Source organism: Pan troglodytes, chromosome 20, assembly GCF_028858775.2.
Source record: "Pan troglodytes isolate AG18354 chromosome 20, NHGRI_mPanTro3-v2.0_pri, whole genome shotgun sequence".
Taxonomy (NCBI): Eukaryota; Metazoa; Chordata; class Mammalia; order Primates; family Hominidae; genus Pan; species Pan troglodytes.
In genome coordinates, this window is record NC_072418.2 from 14,177,195 (window position 1) to 14,200,152 (window position 22,958).

At 52.4% G+C, this 22,958-nt stretch overlaps 1 protein-coding gene across 3 annotated transcripts in view; it reads right to left on the reverse strand.

Annotated features, from left to right (window-relative positions):
• The window catches only part of ELAVL3 (ELAV like RNA binding protein 3), a 29,717-nt gene extending 7,096 nt beyond the window's left edge, over window positions 1-22,621 (reverse strand). For 2 of the 3 annotated variants that reach the window (XM_016935111.3, XM_016935109.3), the window contains exons 1-4: window positions 22,175-22,621; window positions 8,141-8,360; window positions 7,705-7,808; window positions 59-212 (exon numbers count right to left, since the gene is read on the reverse strand). In XM_016935111.3, coding sequence (XP_016790600.1) covers window positions 59-212; window positions 7,705-7,808; window positions 8,141-8,360; window positions 22,175-22,183 — 487 coding nt within the window. In that variant the 5' untranslated portion in view covers window positions 22,184-22,621. The remainder of the gene's footprint in view (window positions 1-58; window positions 213-7,704; window positions 7,809-8,140; window positions 8,361-22,174) is intronic. The other variant, XM_016935110.4, reaches the window with a different exon arrangement.
• Window positions 22,622-22,958: the final 337 nt, after the last annotated feature.

A 22,958-nucleotide genomic window follows, 5' to 3' on the forward strand; every position in this document is an offset into this window, starting at 1 on the left:
CCACCTGACTGCCTTTGCCCAGCGCCCCCGCCAGGTGCACCCTCCCTGACTGCCTGACCTGTGACCTGGTCCACCAGGATGCGGGACGTGATGATGCGGCCGTACTGGGAGAAGAGCTGCTCCATCTCTTTCTGGCTCATGGTCTTGGGGAGCCCGCTGACGTACAGGTTAGCATCCCGGATGGACGCTGAACTGGGTCTGGCATAGGACACCTGGGTGAGGGGGTCAGATGGACAGGGGTGAGGCGGAGACCCATTTCACAGATGGAGAGAGTGAGGCCATGTCTAAACCATCACAGAGTTAGCAGAAGTGACCCATCCGTCACTCAATAAGTATCTCTAGAGTTGTCACTGTGGGGTGGGGCTGAGTCAGATATGGGAGAGGGGACATGGCAGTGGCTGTAACAACTTGGACTGCCTATATAGAGTGATGGGGACCTGCCACCTAGGGAGGACATGTCTCCCTGGGGTGACATGTGACCCCAAAGGGATCCTTGAATAGCCGGCTCACATCACTATCACATGCTTGACAGTCCATCAACAAACATTGACCTTTTTTTTTTTTTTTAAAGACAGGATCTCACTTTTTTACCCAGGCTGGAATGCAATGGTGTGATCTCAGCTCACTACAGCCTCGACCTCTTGGGCTCAAGCAATCCTACCGCCTAAGCCCCGCAAGTAGCTGAGACTACAGGTGCCCACCACCATGCCTGGCCAGCATTTTTTTTCCTTTTTTTTTTTTTGAGATGGAGTGTTGCTCTGTCGCCAGGCTGGAGTGCAATGGCGACATCTCGGCTCATTGCAACCTCTGCTTACCGGGTTCAAGCAATTCTCCTGCCTCAGCCTCCTGACTAGCTGGGATTACAGGCATGCCACCACCACGCCTAGCTAATTTTTTTTTATTTTTTTGTATTTTTAGTAGAGACGGGGTTTCACCATGTTGGCCAGGATGGTCTTGACCTCTTGACCTTGTGATCCGCTCATCTCGGCCTCCCAAAGTGCTGGGATTACAGGCGCGAGCCACCGCGCCTTGCCTAATTTTTATAATTTTAGCAGAGACAGGGTTTCATCATGTTGGTCAGGCTGGTCTTGAGCTCCTGATCTCATGATCCGCCCGCCTCCGCCTCCCAAAGTGCTGGGATTACAGGTGTGACCCACCTCCCCTGGCCTCAGCTAATCTTTAAATTTTTTTTTTTTTTGTAGAAACAGGATCTCACTGTGTTACCTAGGCTGGTATTGAACTTCTGGCCTCAAGCAATTCTCCCATCTCGGCCTCCCAAAATGCTGGGATTATAGGTGTGAGCCACCATGCCTGGCCTATTTTTATTTTATTGAAAGACGGAGTCTTGCTGTGTTGCCCAGGCTAAATGCAGTTATTATTCACAGGTGCAATCATACTGCACTGCAGCCTCCAACTCCTGGACTCAAGCCATCCTCCCACCTCAGCCTCCCAAGTAGCTGGGACTACAGGCATGCACCACCACACCCAGCCACTCTTCCCACTCCTATAGAGAGTGGACCTAAGACACTGGCCCCTTCTCTTCCCAGCTACACTGGGCCCCCCAGGGACACTCAGGTCTTTAGTCATCAGCTCCCAAATGTCCCCAATCTGCACCCCTGGTGGCAACTGCATCCAGGTGCCCCACATGGGGGTGTCAAGGGCACTTCATACACAGCACAGGTGCCTCCTGCTCCCGCCCGCCTCCAATCTGCCCCAACTCACTAATGGCAACTCTGTCCTCCTAAGTGCTCATGTCCCCAGGTTCAGGTTGTTCTCGACACCTGTTCTTCACATGCACATCCAACCCACTGTAAATCCTGTAGGCTCTACCTTCCTCCTTATCCAGAATCCACACACTTCACCCCACTGCCACTGTCCCACCCTGGCCCAGCCTTCACTACTGATCACCTGGACCAGTGTAGCAGCCTCCACCCTGGCCCCCCTGCTCCCATCCCCCACTGTCTGTCCCCCCTACAGCAGCCAGAGGGCGCCTGTGAACACCTGAGCCAGGTCGCATCCCCCCTCTGCTCAGAACCCTCTATGGCTCCCACCTTCCTCAGCAGAAAAGCCAAAGTCCTTTCCTTGGACCGCAAAACCCTGCACATTCTTCCCCATGACATCCTTGCCCTCATCTCCCCCTACTTTCTGCCCCAATTACTGTGTTCCAGCAACTTGAACTTCCCCCATTTTCCCCAAACACACCAGGCATGTCTCAGCCTCAGGGCCCTGGCATTGCCTGTTCTCTCTGCCTGGAATGCTCTTCCTCCTCTTCTTTCTTTGGGTATCAGTTGAAACATCCTCCCTGTCCTCTCTCATCTAAATTTGTCCTCCCCCCACCACCCCTATTACTCTTTCTCAAAGCACTTCTCCTAACTAGGAATTAGACACATTTTACACTGTTATCTGAATCACATTATTAATTATAGTCCAACCCAACAACCAAACTCTCTGCAGGGGTTTAAAAAAATGGTGGGTCAGGTGCAGTGGCTCATGGCTGTAATCCCAGTGCTCTGGAAGTTCAAGGCAGGAGGATCAAGGGAGCCCAGGAGTTTGAGACCAGCCTGGACAATATAGCAAGACTCGCCCCCATCCTCCACCGCCACAACCTCTACAAAAAAAAAAAAAAAAAAAAAAAATTAGCTGGGTGTGGTGGCGCACACCTGTGGTCCCAGCTACTCGGGAGACTGAGGCTGGAGGATCACTTGAACCCAGGAGTTAAAGGCTGCAGTGAGCTATGATCACACCACTGCACTCCAGCCTGGGCTACAGAGCAAGACCCTGTCTCTAAAAAAAAAAAGAGAAAAAGATGGACATATATATTTATTTCCCAGAAACGGTGGTGACTGGTGAGTATTGTAAAATGGGGGACAGAAAAGTCTATTTACAAAGCAGGGAATATTGTGTGACCTTGTTTCATTGTGTCTTTATCAATGTCCTGGAAGCATGGTAGGGAAGTCCACCTCTCAAATGCTCAGTGGGTGACCTGTCACCAGGGACTGGGGAAGAGGCTGGGGCGTGGTCATCAGCAATTCTCCCCCTTATGTCTGCCGTATCTATTTTTCCTCCCTCCCTCCCTCCCTTCCTTCCTTCATTCCTTCCTTCTTTCCTTCCACTCTCCCTCCCTCCCTCTTTCCTCCCTCCCTCCTTCCCTTCCTTCCTTTCCTCTTTCTTTTTCTTGTTAAGTGAGGTTTTTGTTTGTGGGTTTGTTTTGAGATGGGGTCTTGCTGTGTTGCCCAGGCTGGAGTACAGTGATGCAATCATGGTTCACCACAGCCTTGACCCCCCGGGCTCCAGCAATCCTCCCACCCTCGGCCTCCCAAAGTGCTGGGACTACAGGTGTGAGCCTTTGTGCCCAGCCTCTATTTTCTGTTTCTTATAATTAACCTCTTGATAGATAGGGGTCATTGTCTTCTGGCTTTTGTTTGGGACAGTGAGTTGAGACAGTGAGTTGTGAGAGTGTATGCCTCCATTAGAAATAACTAATTAAAGCTGGGCGCGGTGGCTCACGCCTGTAATCCCAGCATTTTGCGAGGCTGAGGCAGGCGGATCACAAGGTCAGGAGATCAAGACCATCCTAGCTAACATGGTGAAACCCCATCTCTACTAAAAATATAAAAAATAAGCCAGGCGTGGTGGCGGGTGCCTGTAGTCCCAGCTACTCGGGAGACTGAGGCAGGAGAATGGCGTAAACCCAGGAGGCGGAGCTTGCAGTGAGCTGAGATCGCGCCACTGCATTCCAGCCTGGGCAACAGAGCAAGACTCCGTCTCAAAAAAAAAAAAAAAAAAAAAGAAATAACTAGTTTAAAAATGAACAAAATAGATAAAGCAGTTTGAGAGTGAATGGGGGGCAGGGTCTGATTAATATAATTTTGTGCACCTGGGGTTCTCCAGAAAAAAAAATCACATCAGCCATTGTCATGTCCATAATAATGATTTTTAAAATCACAGCCAGGCCAGGCACGGTGGCTCACGCCTGTAATCCCAGCACTTTGGGAGGCCGAGGCGGGCAGATCACTTGAGGTCAGGAGTTGGAGACCACCCTGGCCAACACGGTGAAACCCCATCTCTACTAAAAATGCAAAAATTAGCCGGGCGTGGTGGCGGGCGCCTGTAATCCCAGCTACTCAGGAGGCTGAGGCAGGAGAATCACTTGAACCTGAGAGGCGGAATTGCAGTGAGCCGAGAGCGCTCCACTGTAATCCGGCCTGGGTAAGAGCAAGATTCCATCTCAGAAAAATAAATAAATAAATTAAGAAATAAATCATGTCCATGCTGGGCGCGGTGGCTCACGCCTGTAATCCCAGCACTTTGGGAGGCTTGAGAGGGGTGGATGATCTGAGGTTGGGAGTTCGAGACCAGCCTGACCAACATGCTGAAACCCCGTCTCTACTAAAAAAAAATACAAAGATTAGCCGTGCATGGTGGCTGGCGCCTGTAGTCCCAGCTACACGGGAGGCTGAGGCAGGAGAATTGCTTGAACCTGGGAGGCAGAGGTTGCAGTGAGCCGAGATCGCGCTACTGCATTCCAGCCTGGGTGACAGAGTGAGACTCCGTCTCAAAAAAAAAAAAAAAAGAAAGAAAGAAATCATGTCAATGTATTTGACAGTTTTCTCTTCTTTTTTTCTCTCCCATGGGGCTAGGAGCTGTGAGGGTACTTGCTGATGAATCAGATTTGGGTTGAGGGATTAGATTTGGGGGTAAGATCCTGGGTGGATATTGGAGGTCCAACACCGTCTGAGACACAGAGGAGGTTTTCACAGGCCTTTTCCATCCCTCCATGACATGGGTTTCCCAAGGGCAAGGATGGACCAAACTCCACCCACACCCCACCCTGGGATGGGGCCTGGCCCGCGGCAGGCAGCTGGAGATATTTTGGGCAGCTGCCATAGCGCCCAGTCCTGACTGACCGCGCAACACCGTCACACAGGCAAAAACACCCAGGGACAGACAGAAGGCCATGCAGTGCCGCCCCGCTGCACAGCCTCAGAGATGAAACCAGCCAGAGGGTGACACAGGCCACTGTCACATTCTCAGCAACGTTCAGGAGGGAGTCTCAGAGAATTACAGTGAAGGTCGTAGAACCACATACCCATCACAGTGCAGCACAAACACACGATATCACACTCAATCCCTCAGAGCAGGGCACAGGTAGACACACCCACACAACATCGCGGTGACACACAAACATCCTGCCAGAGCCAGACGCATCCCTGAGGCCCCACCAGGTCACAGCCGGAGTCACAGTGTCATATGCACCTGTCAAATAATAAGCACCTCATCCTGGGCCGGGTGCGGTGGCTCACACTTGTAATCCCAGCACTTTGGGAGGCTGAGGTGGATGGATCACGAGGTCAGGAGTTCAAGACCATCCTGACCAACATGGGGAAACCCCATCTTTACTAAAAATACAAAATTAGCCAGGTGTGGTGGCGGGTGCCTGTAATCCCAGCTACTCGGGAGGCTGAGGCAGGAGAATCGCTTGAGCCTGGGAGGCGGAGGTTGCAGTGGGCCGAGATCGCGCCATTGCAATCCAGCCTGGGCAAGAGAGGGAGACTCTGTCTCAAAAAAAACCCCAAAAAACCAAAAAACCAAAAAAAAAAAAAAAAAACCTTATCCTACAGACACATAGGGATATACCCGAAGTCTTAAATACACAGATCCACTTGACAGCAGCCTCTCTCTCCCTCCCTCTCTCTCTCTCTCTCTCTCTATTTTTTTTTTAGACAGGGTCTTGCTCTGTTGCCGAGGCTGGAGTGCAGTGGTGAAACATGACTCACTGTAGCCTCGGCCGCCTCAGCTTAAGTGATCCTCCCCACTCAGCCTCCCAAGTAGTTGGGACTACAGGTGCAAGATGCCACGCCCAGCTAATTTAAATTTTTTTTTTTTTAGGAACAGGGTTTTGTCATGTTGCCCAGGTTGGTCTCAAACTCTTGGGCTCCAGTGATCCTCCTGCCTCGGCCTCCCAAAGTGCTGGGATTATAGGCGTGGGCCACTGTGCCTGGCCACAGCCACTCGCACAGACACTGTGTCCCACAACCATTGTGTCACAGCCAGAGCCACAGTGAGTCACGGGACACCTGGATCATTAACACTGTATCTCACAACTCAAGATGACACACACACACACCACACACACATACACACACACATACACCACACACACCAAACACACACCACACACACCACACATACACATACATGACACACACACCACACACACATACACACATCACACACCCCACACACACATACACCACACACACATCACACACACACCACACACACACCACACACACCACACACATACACACCACACACACACCACACACACACATCACACACCACACACACATACACCACACACACATCACACACACACCACACACACATACACCACACACACCACACACACACCAGACACACACATACACAACACACACACCACACACACATACACACATACACACACCACACACACCACACATATACACACACCACACACACACACACCAGACACACATACACACACACCATACACCACACACACGTACACACATACACATACACCACACAAACACCACATACACACCACACACACACATACACACATCCCACACACCCCACACAGACACACACCACACACACACATACACATACACCACACACATACACACCACACACATACACATACCACACACACATACACGTAATACACCTACACGCCACACACATACACACACACCACACACATACACACCGCACACCACACACATACACACCGCACACATACACCACACACATACACACACACACACCACACACACATACACACACACCACACACACACCACACACATACATGCACACACACCGCACACACATGCATACACACACATGCATACACATATACATACACACATACACACACACATACACGCTGCATCTCAATGTCACTGGGGTCTGGGGTCCTCATGCCCTGGGGCTTCTGGGTCTCGTTGGCCATGAAGGGACCCATTGGGTCACAACTTCACTCCCCCACCCCAATCCCCAACCCCCCACATCAGGAAAGGGAAGAGATTCCTGCACCTCTGTTCTCATGTTGAACTGGGGGCCAGATGGGCCACCCCCCGACCCTGGCTTCCTCCAGGGTCCGGGAGCAGATTTGCAGGGCGGAGCCCAAACACCCCCCGGCGAACCCAGAGAGGGGGGTTTCCATGACGACTCCCCCCCAGGGAACCTGGGCTTGTAGGGTCCCAGCTGCAGCTGCTGAGAAGGGAGGTCCTGGGGGAGGGGCGTTCACAAAGATGGGGGAGGGGCCGCCCCAATCCCGCCCTCCCAGACCCTAATTAGGCTCCAGATGGCAGATGGGCCCCCACCCCCATTTCCATGACAAAAGCAGGGAGGGGACTGCTCACAGGACCCTGGTCACTCTGCCTTACAGGGCCTGGCTGACTCCCTGAGCCTCCAGAGATCGTGGAGCCAGTACTGTCCCCATTGACAGGTGAGGAAACTGAGGTTTAGAGAGGGAAAGCCATTGCCCCCACCCCAGCTAGGAAGTCTTGGAGGGGAGATTTGAGCCCCTCTGGGGATGAGTCCTGAAAGGCAGTGGACATGGATGCGTGGGGGCGGGTAGGTGGCAGTAGGGGGTTGGGGACAGTCAGTTGGGGTGGGCGGTCATGGGGGGATTGGAGAAGGAGGCACCAACCTTGATGGTCTTCGTCTGTAATTTGAGGCCGTTGAGGGTGTTGATGGCTTTGTCTGCATCATTGGGGTCAGAATAGTTCACAAACCCGTAGCCAAGGCTCTGCCCTGTGGGCAGAACCAGAATGATGACCTTCCCACCCAGCCTTGACACCTGCCAGTGTCCCACCTCAGGCCTGAGAGACTGTCCCCTCCCCACCAAGTTCCCACCTTCCTGTTTCCAGATGACACCTTCGATGCTAGAGTCCCACCTGCCTCCATCGCTCCTGAGACCTTCACCTAGGGGGTACACCCATCTCCCCATCAGACCTCACATCCCTAGACCACCTCCTGCCTCGATTACCCCCGAGACACCTCAGCAAGGGTCCCACCTGCCCCCATCACCTCTGTATTTCTGAGGCTACCACCTCTGTTCCCCCCCGCAACTCCAGCAGCCACACCTGTGATCTTGTCCCGAACCAACTTGCAGGACTCGATGTCGCCAATGCTGCCAAAGAGACTCTTGAACTCATCCTGGGTCATGTTCTGGGGCAGGTAGTTGACGATGAGGTTGGTCTTGCTGTCGTCAGTGGCTCCATTTGTACCAAGGAGTGGCCCGTTGGGCAGGGCCGGGCCGGCCGGGCCCCCCCCCACCTGAGACTCCATGGCCCCCAGTATCTGCTGGAGATAACAGGTCGCATCCGCTCACCGCCCAGTCCCCACACCAGGGGCCTGGGCAATGAGTGCCTTGGTGGTGATGAATTAACCATGTCTTATAGGGGCTTCGTCATGGGGAGGGGTCACTTTATTATTCTAATGATGGGAATAATGATGGGATTCCATATATTGGAATAAGCATTGGGGGGAAACAAAGCACCTGATGTTTTTACTGCACGAAATCCCTTATATGACTACTATATACGCAAACAGAGGCCTAAAATCAACCTGTGCATTTACAAAATAATAAACGCTTTCACACCGGAAACGCTTTCACGTCGGGCGCAGTGGCTCACGCCCCTAATCTCAGCACTTTGGGAAGCTGAGGCGGGCGGATCACCTGAGGTCGGGAGTTCGAGACCAGCCAGACCAACATGGAGAAACTCCATCTCTACTAAAAATACAAAATTAGCCGGGCGTGGTGGCACATGCCTGTAATCCCAGCTACTCGGGAGGCTGAGGCAGGAGAATCGCTTGAACCCGGGAAGCGGAGGTTGTGGTGAGCCGAGATTGCGCCATTGCACTCCAGCCTGGGCAACAGGAGTGAAATTCCATCTCAAAAATAAAATAAAATAAATGCTTTCGCTCTCAGAAAAGTAAATCTAACACTTAGTAGCTTTCTTTGTTTTTGTTGTTGTTGTTTGTTAGTTGGTTGCTCTGTCACCCAGACTGGAGTGCAGTGGTGCGATCTCGGCTTGCTGCAACCTCCGCCTCTTGGGTTCAAGCGATTCTCCTGCCTCAGCCTCCAGAGTAGCTGGGATTACAGGTGCATGCCACTATACACAGCTAATTTTTATATTTTTAGTAGAGATGGGGTTTCGGCACGTTGGCCAGGCTGGTCTCGTACTCCTGACCTCAGGTGATCCACCCACCTCCGCCTCCCAATGTGCTGGGATTACAGGCGTGAACCACCGCGTCTGGCCCCATTTTTAGTAGCTTTTATTTTAGAAAAAGGGTCTCGCTCTGTCACCCAGGCTGGAGTGCAGTGGTGCCATTAAGTCTGACTGCATCCTCGACCTTCCAGGCTCAAGCAATCCTCCCACCTCAGCCTCCCAAGTAGCTGGAACAATAGGCGCGTGCCACCATGTCCGGTTAATTTTAAAATTATTTGTAGAGATGGGGTCTCACTATGTGGCCCAGGCCGGTCTCAAACTCTTGGGCTCCGGTGATCCTCCCACTTTGGCCTCCCAAAGTGCTGGGATTACAGGTGTGAGCTACTATGCCTGGCCCTTTTAGTAGCTTTGAAGCCTCATAAGCCCTTCCCTAAACATATTTATTTGTCTCCTCCCACCAAAGGTAATTCCTATCCCAAATGTGCTAATTATGTCTTTTGCTTCATGCATAAGTTTCTTACTAGTCATTTACCTGCCTTCATCTCCCCTTGCCACCCCCAGTTTTCCCACTGAGCTATTTTGTTCTTTTGCTTTTATTGTATAACATAAAACACCTTCAAATAATGACAATTTTATTTTTTCATCTTCAGTCTATACCTGTTATCTATTTTTCTTGTCATTTCAGGGGCTACAGTGTGATAGTGGCTTCTTTATTCCTGATTTTTTTTTTTTTTTTTTTAAGACAGAGTCTCCCTGTGTCACCCAGGCTGGGGTGCAATGGCACGATCTTGGCTCACTGCCACCTCTGCCTCCCAGGTTCAAGCAATTCTCCTGCCTCAGCCTTCCAAGTAGCTGAGACTACAGATTTCCACCACCACGCCCGGCAAATTTTTTTTTGTGTTTTTAGTAGAGACGGGGTTTCACTATGTTGGCCAGGCTGGCCAGGCTGGTCTTGAAATGCTGACCTTGTGATCTGCCCGCCTCAGCCTGCCAAAGTGCTGGGATTACAGGCATGAGCCACCACGCCCGGCCCTTTATTCCTGCTGTTAAGGGAGGTGCTTTAAACATTTTGCAGCCAAACATGATCTTTGCTATGGGTTTTTTTCTAGATGGCCTTTATCGGGTTAAGAACATTTTCTTTTATTCCTAGATCCTAAGACTTTTTTAAAAAAGGATGTTGAATTTTATTGACTTTTTTTTACATCAATTGAAACCATTTTTTAGCTTTAATTAATTAATTTTTGAGACAAGGTCTCACTCTGTCACCCAGGCTGAAGTGCAGTAGGGCAATCTTGGTTCACTGCAACCTCTGCCTTCCAGGCTGCAGCAATCCTCCCACGTCAGCCTCCCCAGTACTTGGGGCTATAGGTATGCGCCTCCAAGCCTGGCTACTTTTTTTTTCTTTGTATTTTTAGTAGAGATGGGGTTTTGGCATATTGCCCAGGCTGGTCTCGAACTCCTGGGCTCAAGCAATCCTCCTGCTTTGGCCTCCCATAGTGTTGGGATTACAGGCGTGAGCCACCGCACACAGCCCATTTTTTAGCTTTAATACATTAATGTCATGAATTACGTTAATTGATTTTCTTTTTTTTGCGGGGGAGGGGGGACGGAGTGTCGCTCTTGTTGCCCAGGCTGGAGTGCAATGGCGCGATCTCGGCTCCCCCCAAACTCCGCCTCTCAGGTTCAAGCGATTCTCCTGCCTTAGCCTCCCGAGTAGCTGGAAGTATAGGCATGCGCCACCACGCCCAGCTAATTTTGTATTTTTAGTAGAGGCGGGGTTTCTCCATGTTGGTCACGCTGGTCTCGAACCCTTGACCTCAGGTGATCCACCCGCCTCAGCCTCCCAAAGTGCTGGGATTACAGGCGTGAGCCACCGTGCCCAGCCGTTAATTGATTTTCTAATATTAAACCAATCTTGATGGGATAAACCAAACTTGGTCATGCATATTGCAGTTTTGTTTATATACATTGCTTGATTTAATTTGCTGAATTTTTTGGTGGTTTAGCATTTTTTTACATATATGTTGAGGAGGACATGCTGTTTATTTAATTCACACAAAGACTCTAAAATGGTAGAAGTTGGCTGGGTACAGTGACTTAACGCCTGTAATTCCGGCACTTTGGGAGGCCAAGGTGGACAGATTGCTTGAGCTCAAGAGCTCGAGACCAGCCTGGGCAACATGGCGAAACCCTGTCTCTACTAAAAATTTAAAAACTAGCTGAATGTGATGTTGTGTGCCTGTAGCAAAGATACTTGGGAGGCTGAGGTGGGAGGATCACCTGAGGTCGGGAGGTCAAGGATGCAGTAAACCGTAATCACACCACTGCACTCCTGCCTGGGCGACAGAGTGAGACCCTGTCTCAAAAATAAATAAATAAAGCTGGGGGCAGTGGCTCAAGCCTGTAATCCCAGCAGTTTGGGAGGCTGAGGCGGGAGGATCACTGGAGGTCAGGAGTTCAAGACTAGCCTGGCCAATATGGTGAAACCCCGTCTCTACTAAAAATACAACAATTAGCCAGGTATGGTGGCACACGCCTGTAATCCAAGCTACTCGGGAGGCTGAGGCACAAGAATTGCTTGAACCCGGGAAGTGGAGGCTGCAGTGAGCTGAGCTCGTGCCATTGCACTCCAGGCTGGGTGACAGAGCGAGACTCCATCTAAAAATAATAGTAATAAAATAAATAAATAAGGCCGGGCATGATGGCTCACGCCCATAATCCTAGCACTTTGGGAGGCCAAGGCAGGCAGATCACCTGAGGTCGGGAGTTTGAGACCAGCCCAACCAACATGGAGAAACCCCGTCGCTACTAGAAATACAAAAAAAAAAAAAAAATTAGCGGGGCGTGGTGGCGCATGTCTGTAATCCCAGCTACTCAAGAGGCTGAGGCAGGAGAATCGCTTGAACCTGGGAGGCGGAGGTTGCAGTAGCTGAGATCCCACCATTGCATTCCAGCCTGGGCAACAAGAGCGAAACTCCATCTCAAAATAAAATAAAATAAAATAATTAATTATTAAATGGTATAAGTTAATTTTGCTATGATAGATGGAGAATCTGAGGCTTAAAGATGTTAAGGAACGTGCTGAAGTCACATAGGCTATCTGCTGTGGCACTGGAAATGAAATGCAGACCCTCCGAATGTGAAGACCACTCTACAATTTTCTTTTCTTTTTTTAGAGACAGGATCTTGCTCTGTTACCCAGGCTGGAGTGCAGTGTTGTGATTGTAGTTCACTGCAGCCTCAAACTCCTGGGTTCAAGCATTCTTCCTGCCTCAGTCTCCCAAGTAGCTAGGACTACAGGTGGGCGCCACCATGCCTGGCTAATTTTTAAAAATTTTTTTGGGCTACACGCAGTGGCTCATGCCTGTAATCCCAGCACTTTGGGAGGCCAAGGTGGGCGGATCACGAGGTCAGAGTTTGAGACCAGCCTGGCCAATATGGTCAAATCCCGTCTCTACTAAAAATACAAAAATTAGCCGGGCATGGTGGTGTGCGCCTGTAATCTCAGCTACTCAGGAGGCTGAGGCAGGAGAAACACTTGAACCAGGGAGGTGGAAGTTGCAGTGAGCTGAGATTACATCATTGCATTCCAGCCTGAGCAACAGAGTGAGACTCCATCTCAAAAAAAAAATTTTTTTTTTTTTGAGCCAGGCGCAGTGGCTCATGCCTGTAATCCCAGCACTTTGGGAGGCCGAGGTGGGTGGATCATGAGTTCAGGAGTTCGAGACCAGCCTGACCCACATGGTGAAACCCCATCTGTACTAAAAATACAAAAATTAGTGGGGCGTGGTGGCGCACGCCTGTAATCCCAGCTACTCAGGAGGCTGAGGCAGGAGAATTCCTTGAACCTGGGAGGCGGAGTTTGCAGTGAGCTGAGATCGCGCCATTGCACTCCAGCCTGGACGACAGAGAGAGACTCTGTCTCAAAAAAAAAAAAATTTTTTTTTTTTTGTAGAGATGGGGTGTCACTATGTTGCCCAGGCTGGTCTCAAACTCACAGCCTCCAGCAATCCTCATGCCTCAGCCTCCCAAAGTGTTGGGATTACAGGCATGAGCCACTGAACCTGGCCCAATTTTCTTACTGTAACAGTCAACCAGGCTGGTACTGGCTCTGACAACTCACTATGTGTCTTTGGATATGCCTGCTAGGGCCTCTGTTTCACTTTGCTGAAAATTCAGAACAATTGGCAAGGGCTATATGAAGGGCTATGTAGAGGAGAATTTTAAAGCCACTTCAGAAATCAGCAGGAAACAGTGCTGGGATTTGACTGACCTTATCTGTCAGGGACATAAGAAGGTCAAGTAGCCAGCATTTCCTTACATCTTCTTCAGTGGCACAGTTGGCACATAGGTTTACCCTCACTTGAAAACCTGAACTGGGCCAGGCATGGTGGGTCACGGCTGTAATCCCAGCCAGCACTTTGGGAGGCTGAGGCGGGTGGATCATCTGAGGTCAGGAGTTTGAGACCAGCCTGGCTAACATAGCGAAACTGTCTGTACTAAAATTACAAAATTAGCCAGGTGTGGTAGTGGACACCTGTAATCCCAGCTACTCAGGAAGCTGAGGCAGGAGAATTGCTTGAACCCAGGAGGCGGAGGTTGCAGTGAGCCAAGATCGCACCACTGCACTCCAGCCTGGGCGAGAGCAAGACTCCGTCTCAAAAACAAACACACATACTGATTGGTAGTGTCTTCCTAGAGGAATGAATTAAGAAGAATTCAGAAACCACATTTAGGCCAGGCGTGCTGGCTCATGCCTATAATCCCAGTACTTTGGGAGGCCGAGGTGGGAGGACTGGTTGAGCTCAGGAGTTCAAGCCCAGCCTGGGCAACACAGTGAGATCTTGTCTCTACAAGAAATTTAAAAATTAGCTAGTCATGGTGGCTTGCACCTGTGGTCCCAGGTACTCAGGATGGTGAGACAGGAGGATCACTTGAGCCCAGGAGGTAGAGGTTGCAGTGAGCCATGATGGCACCACTGTACTCCAGCCTGGGCAACATAGTGAGACACTGTATAACAAAAAAGAAAAAGAAGAAGAAGAAGAAGGAGAGGGAGAGGGAGAAGGAGAAGAAGGAGAAGGAAAAGGAGAAGGAAAAGGAGAAGGAGAAGAAGAAGCCGGGCGTGGTGGCTCACACCTGTAATCTCAGCACTTTGGGAGACCAAGGGGGGGGTGGATCGCCAGAGGTCAGGAGTTTGAGACCATCCTGACCAAACATGGTGAAACCCCGTCTCTACTAAAAATACAAAAATTAGCCAGGTGGGGTGGTGGGCACCTGTAATCCCAGCTATTTGGGAGGCTGAGGCAGGAGAATCGCTTGAATCCGGGAGGTGGAGATTGCAGTGAGCCGAGATCACACCATTGCACTCCAGCCTGGGTGACAGAGTGAGACTCTGTCTCAAAAAGAAAAGAAAAGAGGCAGGGCGCGGTGGCTCACACCTGTAATCCCAGCACTTTGGGAGGCTGAGGCGGGTGGATCACGAGATCAGGAGATCGAGACCATCCTGGCTAACACGGCGAAACTCCGTCTTTACTAAAAATACAAAAAATTAGCCGGGCATGGTGGCGGGCGCCTGTAGTCCCAGCTACTCCGGAGGCTGAGGCAGGGGAATGGTGTGAATCCGGGAGGCGGAGCTTGCAATGAGCCGAGATCGCACCACTGCACTCCAGCCTGGGCGACAGAGCGAGACTCCCTCTCAAAAAAAGAAAAGAGAAAAGAAAAGAAAAAGAAAAAGAAATCACATACAGTTTTCAGTAGGAAAGATCACTGTGATTGATTAGCAATGTCTGCTGTGGCCACACAACTAGAAATAGCCAGCAGGTACATATTATCTCAGCCATCCCTGACTCAAGCTCCAATATCTTAATTGTTCCCAAATATTGGCTACTACTGTGTGCCAGGCACTATGCAAAGCACTCTACATGCAAGTTTTCTGTTCTTATTCACAACAATCCTAAAAAGAGAATTTTTCCTCCCCCACTTCACCCCCACTTAATACATGAGGAAACTGAGATATTTTAAAAATTGCCAAAGATCATGCAGCATATAAATGGTGGAACAGGGATTTGCATATGAGTTTTTCTGATCCAGAGTGTGCATTTCCAACTTCCACTGCCAACCAAGAACGGTGCCAGCTCTAACATTTCCCAGCTGTGTGTCCTCAGATAGACTACTTAGTGCTTCTGAGCCTCTGCTCCATTTTGCTGCAAACTCCATATTATAGTCACACTGGCCTGGGGTAGGAGCTAAAGCCATATGCTGGAAAGCATCTGGAATTGGTTAGTTATGTCTGTCATGGGCATGATCATGGGAATTAAAAACAGGCTTGTCACATCCATCATCCGTACCTCATAATACACCTACATTATTTATTATTATTATTAGAGACGGGGTCTCGCTCTGTCACCCAGACTGGGGTGCAGTGGTATGATCTTGACTCATTTCAGCCTAAACCTCCGGGGCTGAAGTGATTCTTACACCTCAGCCTCCTGAGAAGCTGGGACTACAGGCATGTGCCACCATGCCTGGCTAATTTTTTAAATTTTTTGTAGAGATGGGGTCTTGCTATGTTACCAGGCTGATCTCAAACTCCTGGCCTCAAGTGATCCTCCCACCTTAGTTTCCCAAAGTGCTAAGGATTCAGTTGTAGCCAGGCACGGTTGCTCACGTCTGTAATCCCAGCACTTTGGGAGGCCGAGGCAGGCAGATCACGAGGTCAGGAGTTCCAGACCAGCCTTGCCAACATGGTGAAACCCTGTCTCTACTAAAAATACAAAAAAATTAGCCGGGCGTAGTGGTGGGTGCCTGTAATTCCAGCTACTAGGGAGGCTGAGGCAGAATTGCTTGGGAAGCAGAGGTTGCAGTGAGTTGAGACTGTGCCATTGCACTCCAGCATTGCACACCAGCCTGGGTGACAGAGTGAGACTCCGTCTCAAAAAAAAAAAAGAATTCAGTTGTGAGCCACCATGCCTGGCCTATATATTCTTTTATTTAAAGATGGGGTCTCTCTATGTTGCCCAGCTTGGAGTGCAGTTATTATTCACAGGTGCAATTGTAGTTCACTGCAGCCTCCAACTCCTGGACTCAAGCAATCCTCTCATCTCAGCCTCTCAAGTAGCTATGACTACAGGCATGTGCCATTGCATGGGGCAATACTGCTATTTTATTTTATTTTATTTTTTATTTTATTTTTTTGAGACGGAGTCTCGCTCTGTCGCCCAGGCTGGAGTGTAGTGGCGCGATCTCGGCTCACTGCAAGCTCCGCCTCCCAGGTTCACACCATTCTCCTGCCTCAGCCTCCGGAGTAGCTGGGACTACAGGCGCCCACCACCATGCCTGGCTAATTTTTTGTATTTTTAGTACAGATGGGGTTTCACTGTATTAGCCAGGATGGTCTCGATCTCCTGATCTCGTGATCCGCTCCCTCGGCCTTCCAAAGTGCTGGGATTACAGGCATGAGCCACCGCGCCCGGCCTAATACTGCTATTTTAATGAGCATTCCACTACACTGAGCATCTACCGTGTGCCAGGCACTGTGGGAAATACTTTGAGGCATATTTTCAGTTACTCTCCCAACAATCTTAAGAGACTGAGAACACATTCTCCATTTTACAGGTGACAAAAGTGAATTCAGAGACGTATGAATAGGGAACTTCATTTCAGTCCTGGATCTGTTTGCAGAGCTGTTTTTCATCATTATGGCCAATGCCTTGTCTCGCTATGTTGCCCAGGCTGACCCTGAACTCTCAGGCTCAAGTGATTCTCTCACCTCAGCCTCCCCAGTAGCTAGGACTACAAGTGCAATTCATCATGCCCAGCTAATTTTTTATTTTTTGTAGAGATGGGATCTTGCTATGTTGCCCAGGCTGTTCTCAAACTCCTGGTCTCAAGGGATCCTCCTGCCTCTGCCTTCCAAAATGTTGGGAGTACAGGCATGAGTCACTGCACCTGGTCACCATCTACTTTTTTTTTTTTTTTTGAGACAGAGTCTTGCTGTGTCACCCAGGCTGGAGTGTAGTGGCACAATCTTGGCTCACTGCAACCTCCACCTCCCAGGTTCAAGCAATTCTCCTGCCTCAGCCTCCGAAGTAGCTGGGACCACAGGCGCGCGCCACCATGCACAGCGAATTTTTTGTATTTTTAGTTGAGACACCGTTTCGCCATGTTAGCCAGGCTGATCTCCAACTCCTGACCTCAGGTGACCTGCCTGCCTTGGCCTCCCAAAGTGCTGGTATTACAGGCATGAGCCACCACACCTGGCCCATTTACTCTTGTAAAACAGATGGCACAGAAGGTCAGCTCCCCTGCATCTCCAACTGGCTGAGTTGCTCCTGGGAGGGCTGCCTGGAGGACTACTCTGAAGACACATCCGGCCTCAAAAGGAACATGCATTGGGTTGATTAGCAATGTCTGCACGGCACCCGCAGTGATGCAGTAACATGCACTGCACAGCTCTGCATTCCCGTCTCCTAACATTAATACTTAACTGATCCCGTAACCATGTATTGAGGTGCCTGTTGTGTGCCAGGAAAAATTCCTCATGTGAAACTTCCAGGTGGTTCTCCTGCCGTTGAACATGATGAGATTCCTTTCTCCATTTAATACACGAGGAAAGAGAGTCTCAATGAAGGGACAGGGTGACTGGGGAGGCTGAGACAGGAAGATCATTTAAGCCTAGGAGTTTGAGAGCAGCCTGGGCAACACAGTGAGATCTTGTTTCCACCAAAAAATTTCCAAAAAAATTAGCTGAGTGTGGTGGTGCATGCCTGTAGTCCCAGCTAATTGGGAGGCTGAGGTGAGAGGATCAACTTGAGCCCAGAAGTTTGAGGATGCAGGGAGCGTGATCATGCCACTACACTCCAGCCTAGGTGAGAGGGTGAGACCCTGACTCTTAAGGAAAAAAAAAAAATGAAGGAATAGGAACAGGGTTGCACAGGCGGCAAATGGTGAAACAAGAATTCAGGCTGGGCATGGTGGTTCAGGCCTGCAATCCCAACACTTTGGGAGGCCTAGGCGGGAGGATCACCTGAGGTCAGGAGTTCGAGACCAGCCTGGCCAACACAGCGAACTCTCATCTCTACTAAAAATACAAAAATTAGCCAGGCATGGTGGTGGGTACCTGTAATCTCAACTACTCGAGAGGCTGAGGCAGGAGAATCACTTGAACCTGGGAGGCGGAGCTTGCAGTGAGCCGCGATTTCACCACTGCACTCTAGCCTGGGCGACAGAGAAAGACTCTGTCTCAAAAATTAGAAAAATAAAATAAAAAATAAAAAAAAAAAGAATTCAGTTCCAGGGTTTGGACTTTAGAGCCCACTCCCCTAACGAAAAGACCAGTAATATAATAACAAAATAATAACAGCAAAGCGAAGCCGAGTACCTGCTCTCTGCCATGCCCTGGGCATCATGACATTTAAACCCACTCCATCGGTTGAGTCTATTAATACAATTCAACAAATATTTACTGAGGGCTACACATGTCAGACTCCACCCTCCTCATGCTGTCCTCTGACAGTTAGGTCACCTCTCTATGCCTCTCTGTTCTTCCTTAAGGAAGGTATGGCACAGAGGTCTCACATGTATGGAGCTGGATTCTGAATTTGCATCCTGGTTCATTAAGAGTTTTGTGGGGTTTTTCTTTTCCTTGTTTATTTTTGAGACAGGGTCTTGCTGTGTTGCCCAGTCTAGAGTGTAGTGGTGTGATCATGGCTCACTGAAGTCTTAACCTCCTTCTGCCTCAACCTCCCAAGTAGCTGGGACTATAGGCTTGCACCACCCAGCCGGCTAATTTTTCTCTTTTTCTGTAGAGATGAGGTTTTGCCATGTTGCCCAGGCTGCGATCCTCCTGCCTTAGCCTCCCAAAGTGCTGAGATTACGGGTGTGAGCTCCACCATGACTGGCCCTGGAGATGGATTCTGAATTTGCATTTAAGCTCATTGAGGTAAGAGTTCTATGTTGAGTTGCTGATATTTGCTATAAGAGCCCAGTGAGCAGTTGGCAGTACACAAGCCACTGCTTCTGGACATGCTAGATCCCTAATTTTTTTTTTTTTTTTGAGATGGAGTCTTGCTCTCTTGCCCAGCCTGGAGTGCAATGGCATGATCTTGGCTCAGTGAAACCTCTGCCTCCCGGGTTCAAGCAATTCTTCCACCTCAGCCAGGTAGCTGGGACCACAGGTGTGCACCATCGCGCCCCGCTAACTTTTTATATTTGTAGTAGAGACGGTGTTTCACCATATTGGCCAGGCTGGTCTCGAACTCCTGACCTCATGTGATCCACCCACCTTGGGCTCCCAAAGTGCTGAGATTACAGGCATGAGCCACCGCGCTAGATCCTATTTTTGAACTCCACTGAGCATGTGCAAAGTTTTCATTGACCTCCCACAACCACAGTGAACGGTATGAAGGGTCTCCTCCATTTCTCAGATGGGGACACTGAGGGTTAGTCACAGGGACCTATGACTTGTCCAGGGTGACAGGAGGAGGTGGAGGGGATGGTGTCAACATCTGACTCCTGATCCGATGACCCCAGAGCCGAAAGAGTTACCGGCTGCCCCCCTCCCATGGTGTCCCCAACCTGAGCGGAGTGAAGAGGTGACTGGGTGGTTCAGACCCAGGTTCTTGAGGCCTAGCCTGCTAATCTGGCCACCACCCGTTCTCCCTCCCATCTGTGCCAGAGCTTAGCGGGACCAGTGTCGCGTTTCCTCTGTGGCTGAGCCGGCTGAGCTGATAATGGGGATCAGATTGATGGAAGCCACACCCGCCCTGCCCCAGCCTGCAGTAAGTGCACAGCCTGGGATGGTGGCTACATGGGCATCAAAGGGACTTCGGCGACTGGCCCCAGACAGAGATGGGGGGGTGGCAAAGTCAGGGAGGAGGAGGGCAGATAAAAGATGGAGGGTTAGGGAAGCTTCCCATTCTCTCCAGTGCTTCTTCTAAGTCTCCCCCGACTTTTGGTTTCTCTCTCCCTCTTTCTTCTTCTGTTTCCCTCTCTTCTCCACTGTCCTGCCCTCTCTGAACCGTTCTGTGTCCCTGGCCTCATCACTCTCTCTTCCTCTTTTCCACCATCGCACATACATCTGACGTACGGGTTTTGCAGTGAACACACCTGAGGCCACTTTTTTCTTAGAACCTCCTGTGTCTGACCCCCACAGCCCCCAGCTGCGCCCCCTGGCCCCAGTCACAGTGACAGATGCCTGGATACCGGCGACAATAGGGCATTGAGTGGCTATGCATGGTGAGGCTGGGCTACCACGTGGTGCTGACTGAGCCTCCTACTTCTGGGCCCTTCTTCAATGCAGGGTCCTCCTGGTCTTAATTTGTCACCTCTCTTCCTCCCAGCCTGTCCCCATGATACATCTCTGCCCAAGGGCTCGCTCACTGGAGAACCTAGGTCCTCAAGGCCCTTGTGTGACCTCTGACCACACCCTCTTTCCCTTTGTGCATTAGTTTCCTTTTTCAAGTGAGAGAACCGATCAGAGGACGCTTAGGAGATGCTGGACTGTTGCGGGAGTTCTGAGGTCCTCAGGAGGCCACACTCCAGTTCCCAGACCTGGATGAACAGCACGAGGCCCAGAGAGGGAAAGAAACGGCCTGAGGTCACACAGCAGGTGAGCCAGGCTTCCGGGACCTCATTTCTCAGAGCCAGGTGGGCGGGTCCCAGGGTCCAGGAGGGGAGAGGCTTAGGCATGGAGGGAGCGCCAATCATGCCCCCACCCCCAGTGCTAGCCACGACTCGAAAAAGGGGCCCGGAAAGAGACACAATGCACAGAGACACACACGCAGAGACAGAGAGATAGGAAGAGTGGAAGAGGGAGGCCCAGGCGCCGGGACCAGACAAAGGACGCGCGGCGGCGCGGGGAGCGGAGTCGCGCGGCAGGGGCGGGGGTGGAGCCGGGGTGGGGCTATAACTGGCCAGCCCCGCCCCCGGGATACGCCCGGGCTGCCGAGTGGGAATCCGAGGGCTCGGGCGAGGCCGGGCCCCCGGGGCCCTGGGGGCGGGGCCTAGATGGGCGTGCCCGGGCGTGGCCAGGCAGGGCGTGGCCGGGCGGGAGGGGCTGCGCTCTCGGGAGCTGACCAGCTCCGTGGCTGCTGAAAGCACCGAGCGCGGGGCTAGCGGTGCGGGCGAGCAGGCGGGCGGGCCGCGCTCAAGGTCACCTCGCGGCCCAGAGCCTTGGCGAGGTGGGGAGCCTGGACCTGGCCTAGGGGGGCTGTCTCGGCCTCCCACCCCATCTCCCGGGGGGCGGAGACCCGGGAGCCGAGAGGTGCCCCCCCAACCCGCGGGCCCTCCTCTCCCCTCCCCCTCCCCGCAGCCCGAGGCGCCCGCGCGAGGCTGCGGCCCGCGAAGAAGCGCCGAGAAACAAAGGGACGCGGCAGCAGCGGCGGCGGGCCCGCGGGGCCTCCGGGCGCGCCCCCTCCTCTCCCCTCCCCGCTTGCCGCAAGGTCGACGGGCTCGAGGACGAGACGCCCGCCTCCCGGGTGCGGCCGAGGCCCGGGGCGCGCGATCCGACGCCACCCGCTTTCCCAGGGCTCTCGGGGACGCTTTGTCGCTTTGGCTTGGCCCAGCACCAGTGATCGGGCCCTGCGTTTGCCTGGGCGGCCTGCGGGGTCTGGGCCTGGATGGAGGAAGCATCCTTAGCCGCCGCGGCCCCTCCCCCATCAGGCCTGCTGGAGAGGGAGCAATCCCGCCTCCAGGGCGGCGTCGGACGCCTCCCGAATCGCAGTCAGTCTCCCTAAGGCCCCCTCAGACCAAGCTCTAAGCGCCCTCAGCACTCTGGGCGCGGCCCTGCCCACTCTCAGGCCCCGAGGCTTGGTCCTACCCCCCCAACCCGGGCCTAGCTAGGCCTGGTCCTACCCCACCCCCCCGCCGCACCCGCCCAATCTCCGCGGGACCTGGGCCCAACTCCTCCCCGTCCCGATTCCCTTTCGGCGACAGGGGAATACCTACAGTGACCATTCTTGTGTGCCCGGCGGGCGCGGTCCGTGTTGAGGGGGGCTCCGGGGGTGGTGCACTCCTAGGGGGGCGCCCGATGCTCACGCTGGGGTCCCGCCCGGGCGGCCTCTGGTGCGGCCGCTGCAGATGTGGCGATGAAGGCGGCGGCTCCCTCGAGGACCAGGGACGGGCCCGAACCCGGGGATGCGCGCGCGGATGGCCGGGCCCCGGGGTGGCCTGCGGGCGGCAGGGGATGGAAAGAGGGAGCGGGCGCGGGGTTGAGGACGCCCCCTGCGCGGCCCCGCGGGGCCCGGGGAGGTTGCGCTTCCCGACAGAGATCGCGGCGCTCTGCCTTTCGCCGCCGCCCCTCGGTCGGTCCTGTCCGGTCCCGTGTGTTCAAGTCCTCTCCCTTCGCCCACCCTCCCTCCCTCCCTCCGGCCCGCGCTGCGCGCTCCGCGCTCTGGACCGCGCCGCCGCCGCCCCCAGCCCTTTATAGCAGCAGCTGCCAGCGCCGGCGTCGCTCATTGGCTGCGGCGACCGAGCTCCGCCTCCTCGCGGCTCCCGACGGCGCGGCAGGTGGAAGTGAGCGCGCACTGGTCGGGAGTCTGAATCCCCCAAAAGCGCATCCTAGGTGCTCGGGTTGCCAGATTTGGGCCCTCCTTCCCTCGAGGCCCTTGCTTCCTACCCTGGCACCCCTTCTTGGGCTGGCTTTAGGGCCAGGAGACGGGCTCCCCTCCTCCGTCCAGCTCCTAGAGCTGGAGGAGCCAACAGAGCGAGGAGGTATTAGTGGCCTGAATAT